The 24,039-nt window shown below is 36.9% G+C and overlaps 1 protein-coding gene across 1 annotated transcript in view; it reads right to left on the bottom strand.

Annotated features, from left to right (window-relative positions):
- Positions 1-15,844, bottom strand: part of LOC131063632 (uncharacterized protein At4g13200, chloroplastic) — a 129,435-nt gene extending 113,591 nt beyond the window's left edge. Inside the window, exon 1 of the mRNA XM_057997518.2 lies at positions 15,554-15,844. Coding sequence (XP_057853501.2) covers positions 15,554-15,716 — 163 coding nt within the window. The 5' untranslated portion in view covers positions 15,717-15,844. The remainder of the gene's footprint in view (positions 1-15,553) is intronic.
- Positions 15,845-24,039: the final 8,195 nt, after the last annotated feature.

Raw genomic sequence — 24,039 nt, 5'->3', positions numbered from 1 at the left:
TAGAATTTATCCCTTGCAAACCCTACCTTTGATCTTTTTTGAGAACTTGTTAGTTTAGAGAAATCTTGTTCCTACAGCTCGGAGGACGTAAGGCCCCTTGATGAAACAACATTCACAACGACCACTGGTGCTTATCCATACGTAGAGACCCTATATAAAAGAACATTGGAGTCACCCTGATTGATCCTTTTTTGTGACATCTTCAGCAATCAGAGGCTTTATTCAAGAGAGGATAAGGTACCCTTGGGTATTTTATTCTATGTATGATTGTGTACAAAATACACGTCAACAGGTAGATTAGGGTTTCCTTCAAAGCTGAGTGAAACCTGGTTTTAGGAAGTCATTTGTTGTCTGCATTGAGCCCTGGGGTTGTTTTGGAGGTTTTACCTTTCAGGAGAATGAAGATGGATAGATTGTGCAAAGGGAGATGATAGGTCTCAGGTCAGGGTAGGTCTGGAATGTTGGTTTTCTTGTTAGAGTCTTGTTTTCCTCCAAGTCAGAGTCAATTAAGCAAAGTCAGTGGCCAAGGGGAGATTCAGGAGGCAATTTCAGAAATTAGTGAGCAAATTCACTTGATGATGATTAAAGAGGTCTTGAAAAGTTATATCCCAGGCAAGGAAAGGAGTTTTGAGGTATAAAATGAGCCAAAACCATGAAATTCGCTTCTGACCCTTCCGAAGGGTCCAGGGCGAAATTCATATTTCTCTGCTCTATCCCTTGTCTTGACCAAGTTTGAAACTTCTACTCCATGGTGTGGAAGACTGGGATGTATATTTGCCTTAGGAAGGAACTTTGAAGTAACAAAATGATGAAAATTAGCCTGGAAGAGGAAATTCGCTCCTGACCCTTCCAAAGGGTCCAGAGCGAAATCCTCATTTGACCCTCAATTTTGGTCTAAGGCATTGAAACTGAAAATTTTTGAGTCAAGTGGATGGCAAGTAGACATGATGGTGCTAGGGAGAGGTGAATTTAACCAAGTTTGAAGGTGAATTGAGTAGGAAAGAGGTATGAAATCAACCTAAAACATGAATTTTGCTCCTAACCCTTCCAAAGGGTCCAGAGCGAAATTCTTTGAAGTCACCTTTTTTCTCCTTGTTTGCACTGGAAACCTTGATTCCTTGGACATGGTAAGGGCGAATTGACATATTCTAGCCCTAGAAAGCGACTGAAGATGTTTGAAAGTATGGTTTTTGACCTAAGGCATGGATTTTGCTTCTGACCCTTCCAAAGGGTCCAGAGCGAAATCCACTTTTCCTCCACTTTGCTCAAGGATATGACCAAGATTGTTGACTTTTGGGGCATATTTGAGAAGGTTTTGATGCATATTTGCCTTGGAGAGGAGGTTTGAGACTTTGAGATGATGAAAATCAACCTAGGAGGAGAATTTCGCTCCTGACCCTTCCAAAGGGTCCAAAGGGAAATCCTCCATTTAGCCTTTTTGGCCTTAAGACCTAGTTTAACCTTGCCTAGTGCCAGTTGGATGGTGGATTGTCTTGATTGGGATGGAAGGAAGTTGAATTGATCGATTTTGGAGGAGAATGAGATGAAAGAAGGTGAGAAGCTAGCCAAGAATGATTCTCGCTCCTGACCCTTCCAAAGGGTCCAGAGCGAAAATCCTTATAGACCTCAATTTCTTCTTTGTCCAAACCAACTTCTTAGTTTTTAAGCCATGATTGGAGGTGTTTGACATGTTCTAGCCTTAGGGCGTAATTAGAGTTGGGAGACATGAAGAGTTTTAGCTTAAAAACAAGATTTTCGCTCCTGACCCTTCCAAAGGGTCCAGAGCGAAATTCTTGAAAAGCACTTATTTTCTCCTTAGATAAGGTCAGGATCTTGGCATGAATGCAAGGAGAGTGATGTATGTTTGCCTCCCAAGGAAGATTGGAGTTGAAAAAATGAACAATCAAGCCTAAAACATGATTTTCGCTCCTGACCCTTCCAAAGGTTCCAGAGCGATTTTCTTCCTTGTTTGATCAAATTTTTAATATTCAAGGCATATTGGAAGAAGGATGAATATGTTCTTGCCTTAGGGAATGTTTGAAAGCAATGGAAAGTGGAGATTTTGTCCTAGAAAAGGAAATTCGCTCCTAACCCTTCCAAAGGGTCTAGAGCGAAATTTCACTAAAACCACCTTTTTTTCTCAAGTTTATGCTAAGGCAAGTATAGATCAAGGTGAGTTGAGATTTGAGAGATCTTTAGGCATGGCTTTGACTTGTTGATAATCTTCAAACTTGAAGGAATTGAGCAAAACCAAGAATTTCGCTCCTGACCCTTCCAAAGGGTCGAGAGCGAAATTCCTAAAATCACCTATTTTCCTTGCAAGTCAAGACAAACTTTTGTTTTTTGTGGCTTAGATGGGCATCAGGAGGGGTGTTCTTGCCTAATGAAGTTGATTGAGGTTGAAAGGATGAAGAAAGAAGCTCAAAACAAGATTTTCGTTCCTGACCCTTGCAAAGGGTCCAGAGCGAAAACCCTAAAATCCATCCTATCATCCAAGATTTATGCCAAGCCAGGGCTTGGCCAAGGTGAGAAAAGCCCTTAAGATTGCCTTTGAGTGATTTTTGACCATCAAAAATATAAATTTTGAGCCAAAACAAGATTTTCGCTCCTGACCCTTCCAAAGGGTCCAGAGCGAAATTCTGGATAGGTCCTATCCTTGGCTAGGATTTTGAGCGAATTTTCCTTTTCAAGGCTTTTGAGGATCAAGCAAATGTTGCCAAGTTGAGAAATGGATTCAGAATAGGAGTCTAGAAGGAGCAAAGTGAAAGAAATGGAGTTGAGTGAGGATAAACAAGCAAAACATGGATTTCGCTCCTGGCCCTTCCAAAGGGTCCAAAGGGAAATTCCCCAAACTACCTATTTCCTCCTTGTGTGAAGCCAGGACTTTGACTCCTAGGGCGTGGTTGAGGTTGGAATGACATTTACTTAGCCTTGCATGATGAATTGAAGTGAAGGAGAAGAAGAATCAAGCCTAAGACATGAATTTCGCTCCTGACCCTTCCAAAGGGTCCAAAGCGAAATTCACAAAAGGTCATGTTTCCTCCAAGATTGTGTTGAGCCAAGTCAGTGATCAAGGTGGATTGACCTTAGAGATTGCCTTAGAAGAGATGGTGAATGAAAGAAGGATGAATCTTGACCTAAAAGGTGAATTTTGCTCCTAACCCTTCCAGAGGGCCCAGAGCGAAATTCTCATAATCACCTAATTTACCCTTGGTGGAAGCTAAAAAATTGAATCCCTAGGCTTTGTTGAGCTAAAACTAGCATATGCTCGCCTTTAAGAGAGATTAGGAGTGAAAGAATGAGGCAATTGAGACCTAATCAAGGAAATCACTCTTGACCCTTCCAAAGGGTCCAAGGCGAAATCCTTGGAAATACCTATTATTCACCTTGTTTGGACTAAGACAAAGGCAAATTGCACAGTCATGATGACAAAAGCATGAAGGTTGTGAAGGTGTTGATAGATGGAGTAAATGTAACTAGGTGAGAAATTCAAGCAAACCTCCTTGGTGTGATTCAAACCTTTCTCATACCATGAACATTCTAGTGACTATGAAAGCATCTTCTAGATTTACCTTGTCTCTTTAAATAATCCAAAAGCGAATTTATTCAAGGCACATTTTTTCCTATTTAAAATCACTCACTAAGCCTTATCCTTGATAAATAATGCAAATATGCCTTGATTAAACAATTGTTAAAATTGGTAAAATCGACCTTTAGCCTTTGAAATTAACTTTAGATCAAAAAATCCACACTTTGGCGCCCAAAACCTTTTTTTTAGTCTTATTACGAAGTCGGCCTTGCTATAAAGTGATTTTATTTTATTTTTTTTACACATTTATCAAGTCGGCCTAGTAGTAAAATGATGGGAGCGCCCTATAAAGGAGAGGTGTATTTTGAATTTTTTAATCATTCATTCATTCTCTCTTGTGTGAATTGGAAGAGCAGAATTAGAGGTGCGAAATTGAGCAGATTTAGGCGAATTTCCAGATTTTGAAGAATACTTGAAGGCTGATTGAGGGCTAAAGTCATCAAAGGGAAGGACCTGAAATTCAGATCAAAGACCTTTCATCCAGCAAATCTCCATTTTCCTTTATCCATTTTTTCAAGGTTGATAGCTAAAAATCAAGGAGAAGGTATGTACAATCAGATTTTTAAAGCATATTGAAAATTTGATTTAATTTTCTCTATCAATCCTTTGTGAGGTTAAGTCTTTCATAATCTGATTTAATTCATAAGTAATATCAATTTGAAAATTCATAATTCTAAGGGTTTATCAAATTATTTTCAAATTGTAATCTATCATTTCCTTGAAAGGTCTCAAATCTCCTACCTTAAGATATTATACTTAAAACCTAACTTAGGCCTTTTTTAAGGTATCAAATGACGACCCCCAAGGCCAGTGGATCCCCTACCCGGCAGGCTCTCATCAAAGAGGATCAAAAGAACGATGATTTGGAGACCAGGATCGTGTCCAAGTGGAGCAATATCGAAGACACCAATCTAGGAAACTTCAATGTGAAGAAGTTTCGAGAAGCGCCCTACATCGGCAAGCTGTCACCTGTTGCGAAGAGGATAATTGAGAGTGGCATCATCAAGGCTACAGGATTTCCTCCTGCCGTCAAATGTCATGAGTTGATGATCGAATGCGCCCGGCACTATGATTCACATTCGAGGACGATCGTAGCCAAGGATGGAACTGTCTTAGCCTATCTTTCAAAAGAAGCTATAAGTGAAGCCTTTCATCTTCCGGAACCGAGAGATATGGTCTACAAGAGCCTGGAAGGGGCTAGATCTATCTACGAGGATGATCCTGATACCTGTCTGAACTTCATCAACAAGAATTGGTTACTAAAGAGTAGGCCTCGCCTGAACAAGATACCTAATACGCCACACAAAATTGATTTCCAAGAAGAATTCAAGGACTTGATAACCATGCTCAATCGGGTTACTGGTGCTTCTCAAGCCTTCTTCTTCGACAAGTGGATGTTCTTCTTCATACAAGTGATTGTCCAAGGAAAAGGAATGCTCAATTGGGATAGAATCATTAGCAACAACCTAGACGTGCAGTTGAGGAGGCTAGCCCCTACTAAGACGTTCTACATGAGTTCATATGTTGTATATTCCTTAGTCAGAAGTTTTGAGTATGCAGGGCTACCCCATAGAGGAGATGTTGGGAGAGGACCTGGTGAAATAAGAGCTTGTGATTCTTATGTTCAACTACATCATCCACCTAAGAATTGCTACAAGCTAGTCAATGACACCTTCACGATGTATATCACCAGGACATTGCAAGGAGGGATTCACAATCGACTGTCTATCGAGGCACGGGAGCTCGTGTAGAAACATGGTGTGTGGTTCACTCAATTTCCAAAATTCACCTACATCAGGGTCCATGGATGCCCTTCGCCTCCCTATTTGTTGCCAAGATACCCTACGAACAGGATAATACTACTTGAGGTGACTAGACAATTGGCAGCTTATGCTAGAGCATCAAGACATAAGCACAGAAATGGTATCCCTGTACCCATTCTACTAGGGAATTCAATTGAAGTGTGCCCTAATTCTCAAGCCGCGAAGGATGCAAAGAAGGAACTATCTCTATATTCATTCACATCCTTTGCCTCAAGGGAGAATTTCGACCCTCATGGTCACATGGAAGAAACAGTTGGGAAGAAATACAAGCATGAGTGTCAAGTAGAAGACTTCTGGATGAATATTCGGGATGATATAGAGGTGAAAAGAAAGATGCATTCTAGATTACCCTTGGATCTCATCAAGAAATGTAAAGTTTATAGAGTAGCCGATCAAGCCCAGGACAGTGGTAGATATCTCCAATCGTCCTATGAGAAGGAAGATAAAAAAGTGAAGATAGATTGGAATGAGCCAGAGGTTTCGGACCTAAGAGCATTAATGGCTCCTGTGTTGAATTGCACTCGCAAATGGGTGGACGTACAACATCAAAATTTGAAGAAACAGAATGTAGCCATGACATTCACCCTGGAGGCAAGAACAGAATAAGGAGAAGCAAGTGTGAGTGAGAATACTTCTCATTCTAAGGGATCAAAGAGAAAAGAAGGACCTGAGAAGAGAGAGCCTTCCAAGAAGAAACAAAAGGTGAATCCTGATCGTCCACTGAGTACGTCTTCTAGGCATGAAAAAGAAACAAGTCAAGGAGAAAATCAAAGACAGATAGTGTATGAAATTGATGAGTCTATGGAATCCATGGTGCAGAATGATAAACAAGGTAAAGGGCAAACACCACAGCATTCATCGAGTCAATCTCTCCAGGTTAGTGCTAATGATCAACAAGAAGAAAAGAATGATGATGAAGCAACATCTCCTTTCAGAGAAGATAGATCTCTACCTAAGGAAATACAAGTGAGGGAAAGAAAGTCTTCTATTCCAGATTGGCTAAAGGAAAGGCTGACAAGGGTAGTTGTGGTTGAAGAGGAAGAACAAGTATTCGACTTGGAAAGTCTCATAGGAAGTTCCCATGAAGAAATAGAAAAGAAGAAGGCTACAAAGATGTCGAAGGTAATAAGAGATGACGCAGGATCCAGAAAGGTACAGGTAGCCACACCAATGGTGGACAAGTATGAGGATGAGATTCTAGCAGAGGAATGTGATCTAGAGACATTTGATCTTGGTCCACTTACCTCCAAGTAGGCCATGGAAGAAGCAACTGATTCAGTAAGAGCACTTAATGACAAACTCAAAGAAGAAATGGAAAAGAATAAGAAGCTAGAGAGAGAGGTTACTGCTTGGACAAATTACTTTAGTCATCTTAGTCAGCCATTGAGACAACAAGATCCAGCAGTATCACCTTTGCATGCACTTCCTCCCGAATCAATAAATGAGGCCGAAAGGATGAAGAACTTAGCCCAACTTATGAGTTCTTGGATTGATGAATCTTACAGGATAGCCATTGAATTTGTAACAAGAATGATGAAGACAGTCCATCGGGCTATCCAGGTCCTTGAGATCATTCATAACCTCTTGATAACTGTGGATGCATTCACTCACACTAAAGACGTTGTCATCCCGCTCTTGCAGGTGATAAGAAGAACACCAAGACAGATTTTAGCACAAGAGAAGATAATGGATGGAGGAACTCATAGCCTTCTGCAATGGTCAACATTACTCCAAATAAAGGAAGTTCTTTTCGAAGACATCAATACCAGATGCAGCCCAGTTGAAGGCACTATCCACCCTATTCAAGACAAGGTGTTTGATATATTGTGTATGATCCTTGACAGAAGGATAGAGATCGAGACTGATGTAGATGTCCAAGAGTTGGAAGACAGGATCAAGATCATTTTTTGCAAGGAAGAGAAAATGGTCACAGAAAGGCAGCGAGATCAGATGTATGCTACTATGTTCCTGATCGAGAAAACGAAAGAGCTAGAGCCTGGATGGGAGACGACCCTTCTCACAGCTTTTGATCAAGTCCTCCACTTGGAAGAACAAATGAAGAATCTTCATGAGATTTCCATTGCTGAAATGGCGGGGATTACGTCGAGATTCATTGAATATGCTAGACAAGAGCATAGGAAAGGGAACAAAATTCTAGATGAAAAGTTGTTATAAGATGATGTGGCAACTTTATTCCCATTGGGCTATATTTCCCCCTTTTTTGTGCCAATTTCTATTGGCTATGGATTGATAATGTTTATCTAAATGGGGTCTTTTTTGTAACAAACCCTAATTAGGGTTTAGGTGTCAAAATCTCAGCCATTGATCTTCTTTTGATCCAGGTCGTTCATTGTATTTGAGAGTGCTATATAAGCCCTCACTCATTTTCATTTTAAGGAGTTAGAGAGTTAGAATCAGAAAAGAGAAGTAAGTTTAATATTGTCAGCGGCAGAGAAATAAGTAGTGAAGAGAGAAATTTGAACATTTGTTGTTTTATTTGGCTATGAGATCAATGATATATTGAAGTTATGGTGTTTTATTGCAATCCTTGTGGCTATTTTCATGGTTGTTTATTTTCTTGAATCACTCTTAGTAGAGATAGCATTTAAGTTTTAAGATTGAAAGACGAATGTTGTACTCGATCTTTGGTAAAACTCGTAATCCAAACCACTAGCTCCTCACTGATTGTAAGCACGCCCTATGTGGTCAACTGGAAATATTAAGATTGTTAAGAGTTCAATCATTATTGGAGATATCGATATGTATCTTACTGATAGTATCTATCCCATTGATGATTTGAAAATCATTGAATCCCCTTAGAAGATCGCACCAATTCCAATGGAGTTGTAATCTTTTGGCAATACTGAAATTGGTAGAGTTTTACTTGGACCAGTGCTCATTGAGTCATTCTTAGGATTAGTTTAGTCTCATCTCCTTAAAACCATTATCTTTTGCCCTTTTTTTGAACATCAGTTAGTATTAGGAGAATCCAGTTCCTCATCGAAAAGTAGTTACACGAACAAGCTTTCTTTGAAAGTACATAAGGCCCCTTGTAAAACAGCAAACACAACGACCACTAGTGCTTACCCACGAGTAGAGAACCTACATAATAGAACCTTGAAGTTTCTCTGATTGATCCTTCTGCGATATTTTCAGCATTCGGGAACTTTATTCAAGAGAGGATAAGATACCTCTGGGTATTTTATTCTGTGTTTGGTCGTGTACAAAAGACACATCAACACAACCCCACTCACTGATCTCACCAAAAAGGGAGCCTTCACATGGAATGAAGGGGCCCAAGCAACATTTGAAAAACTCAAGGAAGTTATGAGTACCTGCCCCGTTCTAGCCATACTAGACTTCTCCTTGCCCTTTGAGCTATACTGTGATGCCTCAAGGGAAGGCATTGGAGCTGTATTAATGCAGAACAAACATCCCATAGCTTTTGAAAGTAGGAAGCTTGAGGAACAAGAAAATACATTCTCCATCTATGACAAGGAGATGTTGGCAATAATGCATGCTCTAGAAAAATTCAGGCAATACTTAATCTGTGGAAGGTTCATTGTTAAAACCAATCACAACAGCTTGAGGTTCTTCTTAAGTCAAAAGGACTTAAATGATAGGCAGCAGAAATGGGTATGTTGCAAGCATATGACTTTGATAATGAATATATAAAAGGCAAGAATAACATCGTAGCAGATGCTTTGTCTCGAAGACCCCATCTTAATGCAATAACAACAATATCAACCGATTGAAAGACATCCATACTCACTGAATATGCTAAAGATACATTTTCAAGTGATTTAATCGAGGGGAAGATACAGGATGAAAACTACTAGATTAAGGATGCCCTCATCATCTATAGATATCGAATATACATTGCACCAAGATCTAAGGTAAAAAAGGAAATCTTGAAAATTTATCATGATAATCCACCAGTGGGTCATCAAGGATACTACAAAACCTACAAACAGATTAGAGAGAGGTTCTCATGGAAGGGCCTCAAGAAGGACGTGTTAACACATATTAAGGAATGCATAATTTGTCAAAGGAACAAAGATGAGCATACCTTTCCGGCGGGATTACTTCAACCATTACCAATTCCCAACCAAAAATGGGAAAGCATATCCATGGACTTTATAACCGGGTTGCCCAAAGTACAGGGGAAAGATTGTGTTTATGTGGTAGTTGACCGATTGACAAAATATGCACACTTCATAGCTATCTCCACAAAGTTCAAAGCACCTCAAATAGCTGAGATCTTCTTCAGAGAAGTCTTCAAATTGCATGGATTACCCCGTAACATTGTGAGTGACCGGGACAGCCGTTTCCTCAGTCTCTTTTGGCAAGAGCTTTTCAGACTCGTTGGAACATAATTATATCCTAGTAAAAGTTACCACCCACAAACTGACGGACAAACTGAAATAGTTAACAAATGGTTGGAAGGATACCTACGGAATTATGCCACAAGACAGCAGAATGCATGGGTCAAATGGCATCATTTGGGAGAATACTGTTATAATAATTCTCATCATATGTCTATAGGGATGAGCCTCTTCAAGGCTTTGTATGGATACACCGCAACATCTTTTGGAGACCTGAATCAGTTGGAAAGCTGAGTTCCAGGAGCCAAAGACTTTCTAGAAGAAAGTGATTCAGTCAAAAAGTCGAGTTCCCCGCAAAAACTTTCTACAAGAAAGTATGGATATAATGAATGAGCTTAGGGATAACCTACTCCAAGCTCAAAATCAACAAAACGTATATGCCAATAGGAAGAGAACAGAGCAAACCTTTGAAGTAGGAGATATGGTCTTCTTGAGGCTACAACCCTACAAGCCATCATCACTAAATTCCAATGGAGCAGAAAAACTTAAGCCTCACTTCTATGGTCCATATAAAATAATAAGGAAAATCAGGGAGGTGGCTTATGAGTTGGAGCTACCCTCGAACAGCAGAATTCATAATGTGTTCCATGTCTCCCACCTCAAAAGGGTATTGGGACAACATGTCACCCCATGTGAAGAATTACCCCCACTAGATGATGAAGGGAAATTGATTTTGGAAACAAAGATGATACTCAATGTGAGGGAGAAAAGACTAAGGAATAAAATCATTGAAGAAAACCTGGTAAAATGGAAAGGCCTACCCACCAAGGATGCTACATGGGAAGGACCTGAAATATTTGATCATCCCAACTTGAAATTGCTTGGAGGCAAGCAAATGTAGGGAGGGGGGACTGTGATATTCCTCAATTTTCTGATAAAATAATGTTGATATGTATTTTAGATAAAGTCATATTTATAAATTGCTACATATTGAATAATATAATGAAAATTTTATTATTTTATTTGGTTAATAAGCATAATATGTCTTAACCACCTTATAAACTAATATGCATAAATAATTGTATTATATTCATTAATTGTTCAATGGAAGTAATAGAAGGTGGTCACTTTCCAAAGGTCACCGTCACTAAAGGGATGCCTCCTTGAGGCATAACCTTCCCAGAATCGCAAGGTGGGAATAAATAGACCCCCATCAATACCAAGAAGAGATAGATAGAAAGGTGGAAAAGAATAAATATTGCGTAGGGAAAAGACCACACTCCACAGAGACTCTCGACCTCCTCTCCGGTATGACTCTTTAACTATAATCTGACTCACTTCTGACGGGTTTCTCTGTCATCAACCTTTATCTATTGTAACTATGATATCAATTACGTTAATATTTGATTTCCAGAAATAACTATTATGTACGATGGTGTAATTTCCAGTATAGATTCAGCAATCGTATTTAATTCTGCATCTAATGATTCCCATCTGAGATCTCACCATTATATAATATTCGTTCAGCAGTAAACCTTATTTCTGTGACAGTCCGTTTAGCCTGGGGGTCACTATTAAATGGTCTTAATACATCTAATCAGTAATCGTATGGGTTTTTAACTCAGCCTGTTAATTTACTACTGCATATAATCAATTTCGGATTCCCCTAATATTCATTCAATAATCAATAAGAAGCTCTGTGGAATGCATACAGTGGTATATAGATGCAATATATGATATTCTTTGAGATGATGATATCTGCACCTTCTAATGTCAATGTATTTGTATTTATGATTCAATGCTGATAACTCTTTCCATCTATTTGGTTAAATCTGTGCTTATGTGTCTGATTTTTGACACTATTAACTATGGATTGACTGAGGGAGAACCGCCAAATAAGGCACCCTCTCAGTTAGAGGGAAAACCACTGATTAAGGCACCCCTCTCAGTCAGAGGGAGAACCGCTAATTAAGGCACCCTCTTTAAGATTGAGGGAGAACCGTCATTAAGACACCCTCACTGAATGTCTTGATCTGGGAGAACAGTATGTTAAGACACCCTATCAAGGCAATTGGATTTCTTCTAATTATAATCCAGAACTTTCTGTTTCCTTCACTACAGTGGTGCTTCCATAATTGATTAAATTCTATTATCGTAGTTCTTTGGTTGCAATTCTCTGATTCATCAATCATAGTTAGTTTCTTTTTTATTCTCTTTTTTTATCTTTCATGACTGGTAATCATTTATATGTTGTAATTAGAAATCTATCTGCTAATTTGTATTGCGGGTTATTTATTTTAGGAAGACAAGAAGATCCCCTTTCTTTAAACCTTCTTGACAGTTAAGGAAGTGTGACATAGGACAGAATAAGAGCCATTTAGGAAGAGGGACATTACACATGTTCAATCCAAGAATCCCTGATTGGTTTGAGTGATGTCTCAACAAAAAAAAAAACTTTCGCCAATAAGGTGTGCACACTTTTTCATTCCCAAGACTTGTGAAAACAGAAGATGCATTATTGATTGTCGTCACCATTTCCCGCCAATATGGTGATCTCACCAAGTTGAAAGGAAGACCATTAGCATAAATGCAACATACATTTTTTTCCTCTGCAATGTCTCCTGTTTCATTTTGAAATGCCTTAAGCAATGGGCCTCTTTTGTGGGAAGGAGAAGGACCTACTTATTGGATAGAGAGTGTCTCAAAGAAATGATGTTGGAAGGCCATTACTAAATCTATAGGTGCCTTCATTGGTGTTTTCCTTGCTAAAGGATGAGAATTTAGTTTTGCTCTCTCACTCAGAGCATCATCTTTTTCTTGTTCTTTTATGAATGCCATAATTTTTTTCCTTAAGCAACCCCTTGTTATTTCACCCTTCATATATTCTAACTCCACACACACTTATAGCAAACAAGTAAACTTTTACTCGACTATGTGAGCTCTTAAATTGGACTCCACAATCATTACAATTCCAAAAAAAGCCCCACCTCTTGGGAGTTGATCGAGCATCGTAACATATTTCCATAGAGGAGATGCATGATCATATTTAAGATGTTTGTTTGTCTCAATATCCACTGAACCTAAACTAGTGGCCATTTCAAATTAATTGCAATTTGCTGTTATAAGGAATTATAAAAATTTCAATTAAAAATAAATAAAAAATGCAACCCTACAATATGTATAAACTAATAAAAGTTCAAAACAAACACCAAACAAAATCATTAAAAAATCTTGAAAATTGTTTCTTTTCTCCAAATAAAACTGATTTTTTAAGAACTTGAAAAAATTCATTGAAAAACTAGAAGAATGCATTAAGATACGTATCTGAGTGACTAGATCTCCTTTGTGCAAGCTACATTTACCCTTTTGGCACTTTGTGATCAACCTCATTTGAGAAAAACCAACCACCATTCAAAATGCAAAAATGGCTTAGCAAGAATGAGTTATTTGTGAAATGTCGTGTTTGTAATATGAGGGGCGCATTTTAGGTATTAGGTAGCTTTTTAGGGCTCTTGTTTTACTAAACAAGTGTTTTTTCCTTGAAATTCATGACCATTTGTGCATCTGTGTGAGTGCTCGCGAGCAACCAAGGAGTGTCTCCACTGCCCGGAGTTCCCCAGGAACTTGGAACCGTACCACTGGGAACCCAAGGCATCTAGTACGCTCCATTGCCACTATCAAGGAGCTCCTATTGCCGCTCCCACTCCCAGCCCAATTGGGTACAAGTACAAGTTCGAGACCCCATGGTGAAGAACCCAACAACATAGATTTTAGGAGCCCTTGACACACACACACGCGCACGCACGCACACAGACACACACATATTTATGAATTTCACATAGAATCCAGTGTGTATCAATAGGGCTACCCACTAGGTCCTACAAAGAATAAAGTGCAAGCAAGAAAAGTTTCTTCTCTCCTTCGTTAGCCATCCTCCCAGCAACTTTGAGAATAGAAATTTGCGACCTTTTAGAATTTGCTGGAAGCAAGTTGGAGAAACAACAGGCGCCATTGAAGAACTTTGCTAGATCATTCTCTTCACAAGATAAAATGATGTTTTCTGCCACTCAAAACAAAGGAGCCACCATCTCTTCTTTGTCCAGCACTTTTTGAAAACTAAAAGAATATAAGCACTTCAGATGAGGAGGGAAAGAAAAAATAACCATTGTTGCCGTGCAATCAAAAATCTGAATCCATGTGGCAGCAACCATGATGAGCCAAGAACATATCAATGATGAGCAGAGGGCAGAGGGAAGAAAGATATCCTTACATCTTAACTAACATCTCTACCTGTCCCTTCCGCCTGTTATTAATTTTGCGGTTAAAACCTTTAAGATGAATGCTGATTTTATTATATTAATATTGAACAACATATATGTATCATGATATTCAAAGTTTGACAAATTAACATTGAAGTAATATTTTTTTTTGTTTGGTGTTTTGTTTATTATATGCATGCTATGTGATAAGTGGAACTTATTTCGTATTTTTAGACTGCAAATCTGTGATACTGGTTCTTGCCTATTTTGGCTGGGTCCTGGTCCTGGTCCGTGCCCGGTCCTGGTCCCAGCCTGGTTCGCTCTGGGTCAGGACCCACAGGGAACCCAGCCGCCTGGGCAGGACCCGGGTGGGACCCAGGGGGAACCCAGGAGGACCTGGGTGAACCCAAGCCCGTGGGTTCCCAAAAAGCAATTAAAAACAATAAAAAAACAATATCATTTATGATTTATTGGCATTGGTAATTATGGATTTATCATTTATGATTTATGATTTATCTGTTATCATTTATGTATTATTGTATGGGAAAGTTACATTGTATGTTTCATATTTGACATTTGTATGTTTGAAATGTGAACATATATAATTTTGATGTTTGAAGTTTGAACATATATATATATATTAAAAAAAATTAAAATATATATATATATATATGTACGGACGAACCTGAATCGGAACCGGAACCGGTAACTTAGCTGCGAATATATATATGTTTATTATTTTAAAAAGTTCCTTTTTTTTATGGATGTAACCAAAATGAATCCAACCCAAAAAAAATTGCTATACTAGTGTACCGAAACTATTAACTTGGATTTCACAATTATTTGAGAGTTTGCACTGTTGAAAGTTCCTTCGTGCACGAATTGTCTATGCATTGTCTATGCAGGGATAACAGTGCACCTTTGCCCGTATATTTTAATTAATTAAAAAATAAAAAACAGCTGTTTTTTATTTTCAAATAATTAAAAAATACAGTCAAAAGTACATTTTTATCCCTGCATAGACATCGCCCTTCCTCCAGGCGTTGAGTTTTAAACCACAGCACATTAATGGCATATTGAAAAAAGTCTCGAGTTTTGTATTTGACTTGTGACTTGTTGTATACGAGTTGTAATTGCATAATCCAGCAAGCGGCATTCTTATGGTAAGGAGGAACCATGCTATGTTGATGACCCAGGTTCGAGCAGATGAGCCTGGAGCAAGTTTCAGGCGAACTCCGACAAGATAGATATCCTCAGAAAGGATTTCTTAGTAAAATGATATTTGTGGATCTAAATGTTTACTAATTTACCAAAGAAAAAAATTACTCGTTGATGATAAGGCTTGACACGTGGAAAAACGTTAAACTCCGTAGTACAGAAGGTTTTGTTAAGAATCTTGAATAGGTTTCTCTGTTCTTAGAATTTCTTGGGCTAAATCATATCTTGTAAAGAATAGGCGGCTCTTAGTTTTACGAATTCGCACAATATGCCATTAAATTTGAGAAGATATGTCAGAAAAACATATATGTAATTAGAGATTAAAAGAAAGGGAGAGACCTGGTGGTGGATTTCTGCTGCATTTTGGCCCCACGTTCAAACCCCTTTTATGCTTGTGTTCCTGAAAAACTCTTTTTGTAGGGGAATACCTTGACGGGAACAGAGAATTGTTACAGACTGAAGGTCCAGGGACAGTAATGCTTGTAAAGCGTATCGCTGCCATTTTTTTGTTTTTCCTTTTCTCCTGCTATTATCAGCAATTACAAACTTTGGCACATTTCTTCGAGGTGTAGTTGTTCGTGTTTCTTGAGGTAAATCAATAAAAATCTGTGTGTGCACTTGGAGAGCTCGGTCAAGCTTAAGCATAGCATATGGTTTAGCAATGGGTCTTATGAATAATATTTTTAATTAATTGTATAATTGTTTGATTTAGCATTTCTTCTTTTAAAATATAAGCATGAGATCATTAATTTCTATTAAAATTATTCTAAGTTTGTTTGTTATCAAATAATTCATTAAATTTTCATTATAAAAGTTCTTTAAAAATTCAACATCAAGTGAGATATTTTATGAAGCTCTTATTTTTCAACCACAGTTTTAAGGTTTATTTGTCTTGTTCTTTCTAAGTGTTGTTTTATATGGTGGTTAAGAATGGTACCCAAGCTAATATGGAAGTTCAATTTGAAGGTTTATTATGAGGTAATATCTTTGAATTTAATGTTATTTGGCAATCGATGTTATTGAAAAAATTTAAAATTAGTATAAAAAAAATTAAAAATTAATTTATTATGTTTTGAGCAATCTTTCCCTGCATGGATTAAGCATTCTTTATAACCCCATAACATCAAGCTCACTAGGGTTAGGTATCTCATTGGTCCTAATATTTTTAAGTGTCAAAAGAAGCTTCTCTTAAAGTTTTTATGTGGGATGAGTTCTTATGTCTCATAGTTGTTGGTCTAGATGAGGTTATATCCTAACTAGGTCATTGTTAGAACCTATTCATGTATTAAGTTTACTTAGGTATGCATGATAGTTAGTTTTCATTGAATTTGATTTACATGTTAAGCTTACTTAGGCTTAGTTGGCATAAGTTATCATTAAGTTACTTTTGTAACTTGTAATTTAATATTGTTCATCAAATCATGTTAGTTATCCTAGGTGGCATTCCAGAATATGTCATGTCTCATTATTTAATATGTGTTTTAGGCATTTATTATTATGCATCATGCATTTAATGTTTGTAACAAGGTAGTTGTCATATTTCATAGGATTAAGACATGTCAAAATCTTGTGTACTCCTACCTCATGCTCTTACCTATATAAGCAAGGCTCATTTGTACGTGTTGTATCATATTAATTGAATCATTTTCACAACTCATTAAGTAATTCAATATCATGTTCATGCAAGCCCATGATGCAACATTCTCTTGTGGAGGGCATGTTTCTTGGTCGATCCTTTGAACTATGTGCAACTTCATTATGGGTTCTTAATTATTCCAACATGGTAGATCAAAGCTATGGCCTTGTAAACCCCTTCCCATATCAAAGAATTGAACTACTCCTAGAATACGGATTTTTATTTTTGCCTTTCGAATTAGGTTGGTCACATTATGACCAAGGTTCAATCCACCTAGGGTTTAATCTAGTCCCCCCTTTTTTCATTGGCCTCCATATAGGCAATATTTTTCATGAAGCATATCTTGGGCATATAGAGTTAGAATTTTGTGTTCCATATATTGTTGGAAAGTTGGTTCTGCCAAGTCCATAGTGGTGTAGGTCGATCTGCTATATTTCAATATTTATTATCATTTATGCAGCTTGAATTCAACCCTTGTTTTTTTACTCTTGAGCTCATAACTTTTTTCCACAATATGATGCAGAAGCACATAGGCAAATGAGCAATCAACACCACCAAAAAGATTTCCATTTGTTCCTTGAATTTTTGTTTTTGATTTCTTTCATTTGGCATCTCTCCTTATGTGCTTTCCTCTTAAATATGTATTCATTTTCTCCATTTTGTTTTGACAAGAGTTGGAGTTTCTACTATTGTACTATCATAAATTACACCCTTAATTAGGTTGTCCAATTTCATGCTTGGTTAGCACTCGCCTTAGTACATCCCATTATATTACGTAGTATAGGATTTCTTTAGGCATTTCATTAAACCTAAGTTCTTTTTAATTAATTCACATTCCATAAATTGGACCCTTGATCTTAGGTGTGCCCCTTTTGATTATTTCATCCTAATTTGGCCTTAATCTTACCCCAATTTCAACTTCCAAAGCATATTTCACATATCTATGCATTATGGTTCAAGAGCCATCAAGTTAGAATCAGCATTAGAACATCGTTATCTTGCATTCCTCGAAAGTCAAAAAATTGTTATTAAGATCAGGGCACCCTACCCTCCTGGTCTCACACCTTTTTTCTCGAATTTCAGGGGGGGGGGGGAAATTGGTATCCTTAACTAATTCAAATCCCACTCCATGTAAAAATATATCAAATCTAGGTCGACTTTTTATCAAATTTAAATTTAGAGTTTCATATATAAGACGAGCCTTAAGCTCATTTGGAGATCTAATCTAGCATTCAAGTTGAAGGTCCTTATGAAGTGAAAGTGTTGCTTTTAGGTGAAGTCTTGGATTTGCAAATTCATCAAATATCAAGTATTCATCAACATCTTTTCAAACATGTAAGCTTCAAGAGGCATTGGAGGATGATAAGGAAATCACTGACTGATGATTGGCTTGTACCTCTTCCTAAAGGATTGGGTATGATTTCATGTTTGTTCTTGTGTTCTCCATTAAGCTTTAGATCTACCTCATAGTCGTTTTCAAATTTACATCATTTCTTTAGATTTGCATCCTAATTATTTTTTTAAGCATTTTCAATACAATCATTTAGGGTTTACTCTAATGCATTTGAGTAGGACTCTAGTTTGCATTTTAGGCCTTTTAACTCGTAGCAATCTTAGTCAAACACTTAAGATTCAAGAGCACACACTTTTCAAATTACAATATCAACTATTTGTGGAGGTTTAAATCACAAAAATAGGGTATTAACCAAGGCAAACCATTATATAGCCAACACCCTACCATTTTCCATCTTATAGGTGCAACTACAAGTACCCGACAAAGTCGAAAGACCTTGAAAAGCATTAGGAAGCTAGTACATGCTTGCTCAAGGAATTTGAACTTGGTTTTTAGGGACCAAGATGGTGGGGGTTCCCCTAGCCTAGGACCAAGGCATTGGGAGTGCCCTGGTCCTTAGAATTCTACACCAGTTTTCAAGGGTGGCATTCAGGCAGTCTCAAGATCTGAATCCTTTGACAGCAGGTCAACCTCAAAAGACTAGGGCATTTTGGGCACCCTAGTCCTACCATATCAGCATTAGATTTCATTTAAAAGTGCACAATCAAATTCTCCTCCTATTTCTGTGTCTACTACTCTAGTTTTGTAGTTTTATCAGTCTATTATAGTATCTTTAACAATCATTCCCCTCATACTTTGATCGTAGTTTTGCATTCTCCCAACATTATCTCCATAGTATATTCACTTCCATAGCAGCGAAGGAACAGAAACCCTAGAAGTATCATTTGATTATCTTTCACAAGAGTTAGTCAAGTACGATCACTCCTCTAAGTGATTTCGTATTCCAATGTTAGTGTGAAAGTGGATCTTGGTCCTAGTGTTACCTGTTTCCATTTTCACCCAAAACATTTTGTTGAACTTGACCCTCTTGCATTGCATTTTTTTATTAGATCTTATCATTGTGTGGTTCTTTCATGTCAAAATCATTAAAATAAATAAATCTTGTTTATGCATTGTGTGTGTTTAGATTATATGCATCTTTCATTACAAAGGTTACATTTTTTAATTACAAACGTTGGTATTTCTTTTCAACAATGTCAGATTTTTATCTTCAAGACTTTCGTACCTATGATAATCACTTTGCTTGTAATGATTATTCTTTTAGTAGGGAATAACTTTATGAGGCTCTTGATGAATTCCTTTATCCTAAGCCTTCTAAACAATCCTTTTGCCAAAGATCGATCAACATAATTACTATTCCATTTCGTAGTGATGATCTAGATAAGTTGGATGAAACTTATTACCTTGAAGTCATTCCTATCAAGCCATCATCTAAATCTAGTAACATGGTGATATATGAAAACCCTCTTTAGGATGATTTACCTCTCATCCAATCTAACAATCAACAAATTAGTACTGATGATTTTGCTATGTTAGATGACGTTCTTGATGATTTCATCTCTACTAAATCTTTCTCAAACAATCCTAAAATATCTATGTCTAAAAGATTAATCAATATGATGAATGTGAATAGATATGAACAAAACTTTCAAACACCTAACAAGCCTATGATTATTGTTCAAGGCGGTAGTGCCCCTCAGACATCCCAACCTCTTAATTAACTGATTATCGTGGTTCAAGGTGGTTATAATAAGGGTACTTTTTACACTCCTAACAAACTTATTGTTACTATGCAAGGAGGTTATGCTACCAAGAGTCCTTACAAATATTCCAAACAAATCACCCAAGAGAGTTACAATGTAGTTGCCCACACATATAATACAAGGACAAGTAGGCAACCTAATCCTCTTTTGATTATCCCTTCTTCTCTTCCTACTTCTCAACCAATACTTCATTGGCACCTTGTTTGTCACAACATCTTGGCAAAGAGTATGACCTTGTTGAACAACTTAAAGCAACTCCTACCAAGATATCTCTTTGGGATTTGATTCAAACTTCATCTACACATCATGGAATGTTACAAGATACTTTAAAGAACTTGGATGTTCCACCTATGGTGACACTTAATAATATGACTTCTTTGATTGATTCTATGAAAGCATCTAAAGCTCAAATTGTGTTCTCTAAAGATTAATTGCCTCCTAAAGAGATTCAAAATCAATATGATCCTCTTATGATTGTTTCCCTTATCAAAGGTAAAGTTATAAGACAAACCCTAGTGCACAACGAATCTATCCTAAATGTTTGTAGCATTGATTTGTTGCATAAGATTAATGTGGAAACTTCTCTTATTCAACCTGAATCTCTTTTTATTCTTGTCTTTGACAATGTTGCTAGAGCATCCTTAGGTACTATAGCCTTTCCTGTTAAGATAGGACTCGTTATTCCTTCTACTTCTTATCATCAAGTCAAATTAATTTTTGACAATAATATGTATACTTTTCACACTAATACTAATTTACAAGCTTGTTTTCAAACTTCATTTGATACTAAATCTTCTTCACATTCTTCTAATTCTTCTACTACTCAAGACAAAACGCCATCTCCTCCTAGAGATACTTCCTCATCTGAAGAGGTACTCTTAGATGACGATTGGGGCTCCTTAGATTTTATACCTTCTTTTATAAGAGAATATAAAGTCCCCCCCATAGATTCTAAGACTAAAAAGGATGATGATATGGTAAAACCTATAAAGCAACCTAATTTGTCCAAACAACTTAGTAACAATTTTGTGGTTGCTTCAAAATCAAAAAATTCTTCCACTTCGTCTACTTATGACATTAAGACATATGAGGCTCCACCATCCCTTACATTAATGACCTCCCTTTATGGTCCTAGTTTCCACATCCTAGCTAAAAAGGGATATAATGGCAATGGTTGTGGTGCACATGAACAAGGGATAAAAGTTTCTTTAGAGAATCATATTTGTGAGACAACTTATGGACTTGGATATAATCCCTCCAAGCCCACCAAAGTATCTAAGAAACCATCTCTCAATGTGAATGTCATCTTTTCTTCTAAATCTCTTTCTCTCGTGCATCCTCAATTGACTGATTTTGATTCTCATTCACCTTCCCTTGATATCTTTTCTATTGATGATTTGTTGGTTGAATTAGGAGTCTATAATAATCTTCCTTGTTATCATCATAATCGTGGATTTCCTTAATATTTAAATGTTGAAGCATACTTTGGAAAATATAAAATATTCTAAATTAGAAAGTCAGTATGAAATATCTAAATAAATCCTAAAATATTTTCCAAATGGTGAAAATATACTTTGGATTTATTTAGATATTTCAGCAAATGGTGAACATAATGAGTATTCTTCTCTATTACATGAATTTCCTAAAATATTTGCTTGGATTTATTTCAATAGCCTAGTATTGATCATAAGATTTTGACTTATAAAATTGTGTCAATTCTTGATGTTAAACTTGTGAAGCAAAAAATTAAGAAGATGAATCCTGAGATAGCATTGCTAGTTAAAGCTAAGATAGAAAAACTTTTAAAAGTTGGCTTTATTCACCCTATTGATTACTCTCCTTAGATTTCAAATATTGTTGTCATTGTTAAACCAAATAATAAGATTAGAATGTGTTGCAAATGTGATGTTGATGGTTATCATTAATGGTTGTTATTGATGTCAACATATTGGAGTTGGTGATTCAGAAGATGTGTTCCCAGAATCTTTGGTGCTCCAGAAGATGTGCTACAGTTGACATTTTGTACCGATTGTTTGTGATGATGGTGATCCAGATTTCTCTGTTTATCAGATATGGTATTGATCAATTGTACTCATGAGTATCTTGGTTCCATTCTTATTTTTGTTGTGTTGGGTAGTACTTTTATGGGTCCAAAATTCGAGGATGAGTAATGGCAATTGTGTAGTATGTGAATCATGATTTGGGTCCGGAATTTTTTATGGATGTAATGTGTTGATCTGACTGATGATAAGTGTCGTGGTATGGTCTACTTCTCATTCCTTCCCACCACCAGAATGTTTAGTGTTGACCTATTTCAAATCTCTATCTTGGCCAACTTAGAAGATTATGTCTCCTGGAGACAGTATAAATAATTGGATGATCTGAATGTATGAGGCATGGAAGATATGCAATATTGAAAAGGAAAAAATTCTATTGATGATATGTGAGGTGTGTTGTTGTTGAGAAGGCACCGGAAACAGTTCTGGTATTGCAAATTGTGTTTCAGTGGTGGATTCTATTTTTCTTTCTTCTTCCTTCGACAGTGAGCCTCTTCTGAGTAGTGAGCCCACCTTTAGTGAGCATTCTGGCAGTGAACCACCCTTTGTAAAAAATCACCTTAACCGATGATATATTGAGAACTAATATTATTTGTGGTTTTTCTCTTATTGGGTTTTCCATGTCATATCTAGTGTTCATTGTGTGATATGTTTTGTGTATGTGATTTCATGTTATATCTACATTAATTAATTATGTCTGGTTATTTCGGATGTATGAAAGAATTGAAGAAAAAGTTTAAGTTGTCAACTAATTCACCCCCCACCCTCGCTCTTAGTTGTCTGGATATTTAACAATTGGTATCAGAGCTTTGGTTCCTTGGAAAAGAGCTTAATCGCTTGAGGTAGATCTTGATCGAATGGCACATAAACTAACTATCCCTATCTTTGAAGGACCTGACTATAGCTTCTGGAAAGTAAAGATGAGAGGTTACTTGATCTCTTTGGGCTACCATACTTGGAAAGTTGTGGAAATGAAGTATGTACAATTGACAAATATAAAGGTATGTTACCTCTTAAATAATTTAGATGTGGAAAGATCGGTCATATAGCTACTAGATGTTCGGAAAAAAGGATCAAGAGAAAATTTTAGAGAAGGTAAAGTAAGTTTAACAAGAGAGCCTACTTTGTTAAAGATGATGTTGGTATTTCAAATGATGAATCAGACTATGAATATGGTGATTGTTTGTTTTTGGTAGAAAAGGATGCACCTAAGATTGATATTCCTAAGACTGTTGCTACTGCCTTGCATGCTAGGAGAGATAGAAATGAATGGTTGATTGATAGTGGATGTTCAAATCATATGACTAGTGATAAAAGTAAGTTTGTAAAACTTGAAAAGTATGATGGTGGTTATGTTAGATTCAAAGATGAACAAAAATTGTGGGAATTGGTTCTATTTCTTTTGATGGAAAACATAATACTGACAATGTTTACTATGTGAAGGGTTTGCAACATAATCTCTTGAGTGTTGGGAAAATGTGCAAAAATGGTTACAATGTTGATTTTCAAGATGATGGTTGTGAGATTCAGAGGGGGTCCGGAATTGTGATTGCTATAGGGAAAAGGACTGGTGGAAACATGTATTTTCTAGAAGGAGCAACAAGAAATTGCTTATTATCTCATATCAATGATAGTTGGCTTTGGCACTAGAGGATGTGTCATATCAACTTTTATAATTTGGTAAAGATCAGTTCATCAAATGTAGTGAGATATTTACCGAGGTTGACTGAAGTAGATAAGAATATTTGCAAAGAATGTCAAGTTGGAAAGCAGACAAAAGGAACATATAGAGGAAAGGAGTAGTCGTCCACTAGATTATTGGACTTAGTGCACACAGAGTTATGCAGTCCTACCAGAATAAGGAGTATACAAGGTGAGAAGTATTTCGTGTTGTTAATTGATGATTATTCTAGAATGTCATGGGTTGCATTTTTAAGAAAGAAGTCAGAAGCATTAGAAAAATTCAAGATATTTAAGGCAATAGTTGAAATGAAGTTGATAGAAAGATTAAGTGT

Source organism: Cryptomeria japonica, chromosome 4, assembly GCF_030272615.1.
Source record: "Cryptomeria japonica chromosome 4, Sugi_1.0, whole genome shotgun sequence".
In the NCBI taxonomy this organism is placed as follows: Eukaryota; Viridiplantae; Streptophyta; class Pinopsida; order Cupressales; family Cupressaceae; genus Cryptomeria; species Cryptomeria japonica.
The sequence above is the reverse complement of the archived record's forward strand: the minus strand, read 5'-3'. Positions and strand labels throughout refer to the sequence as shown.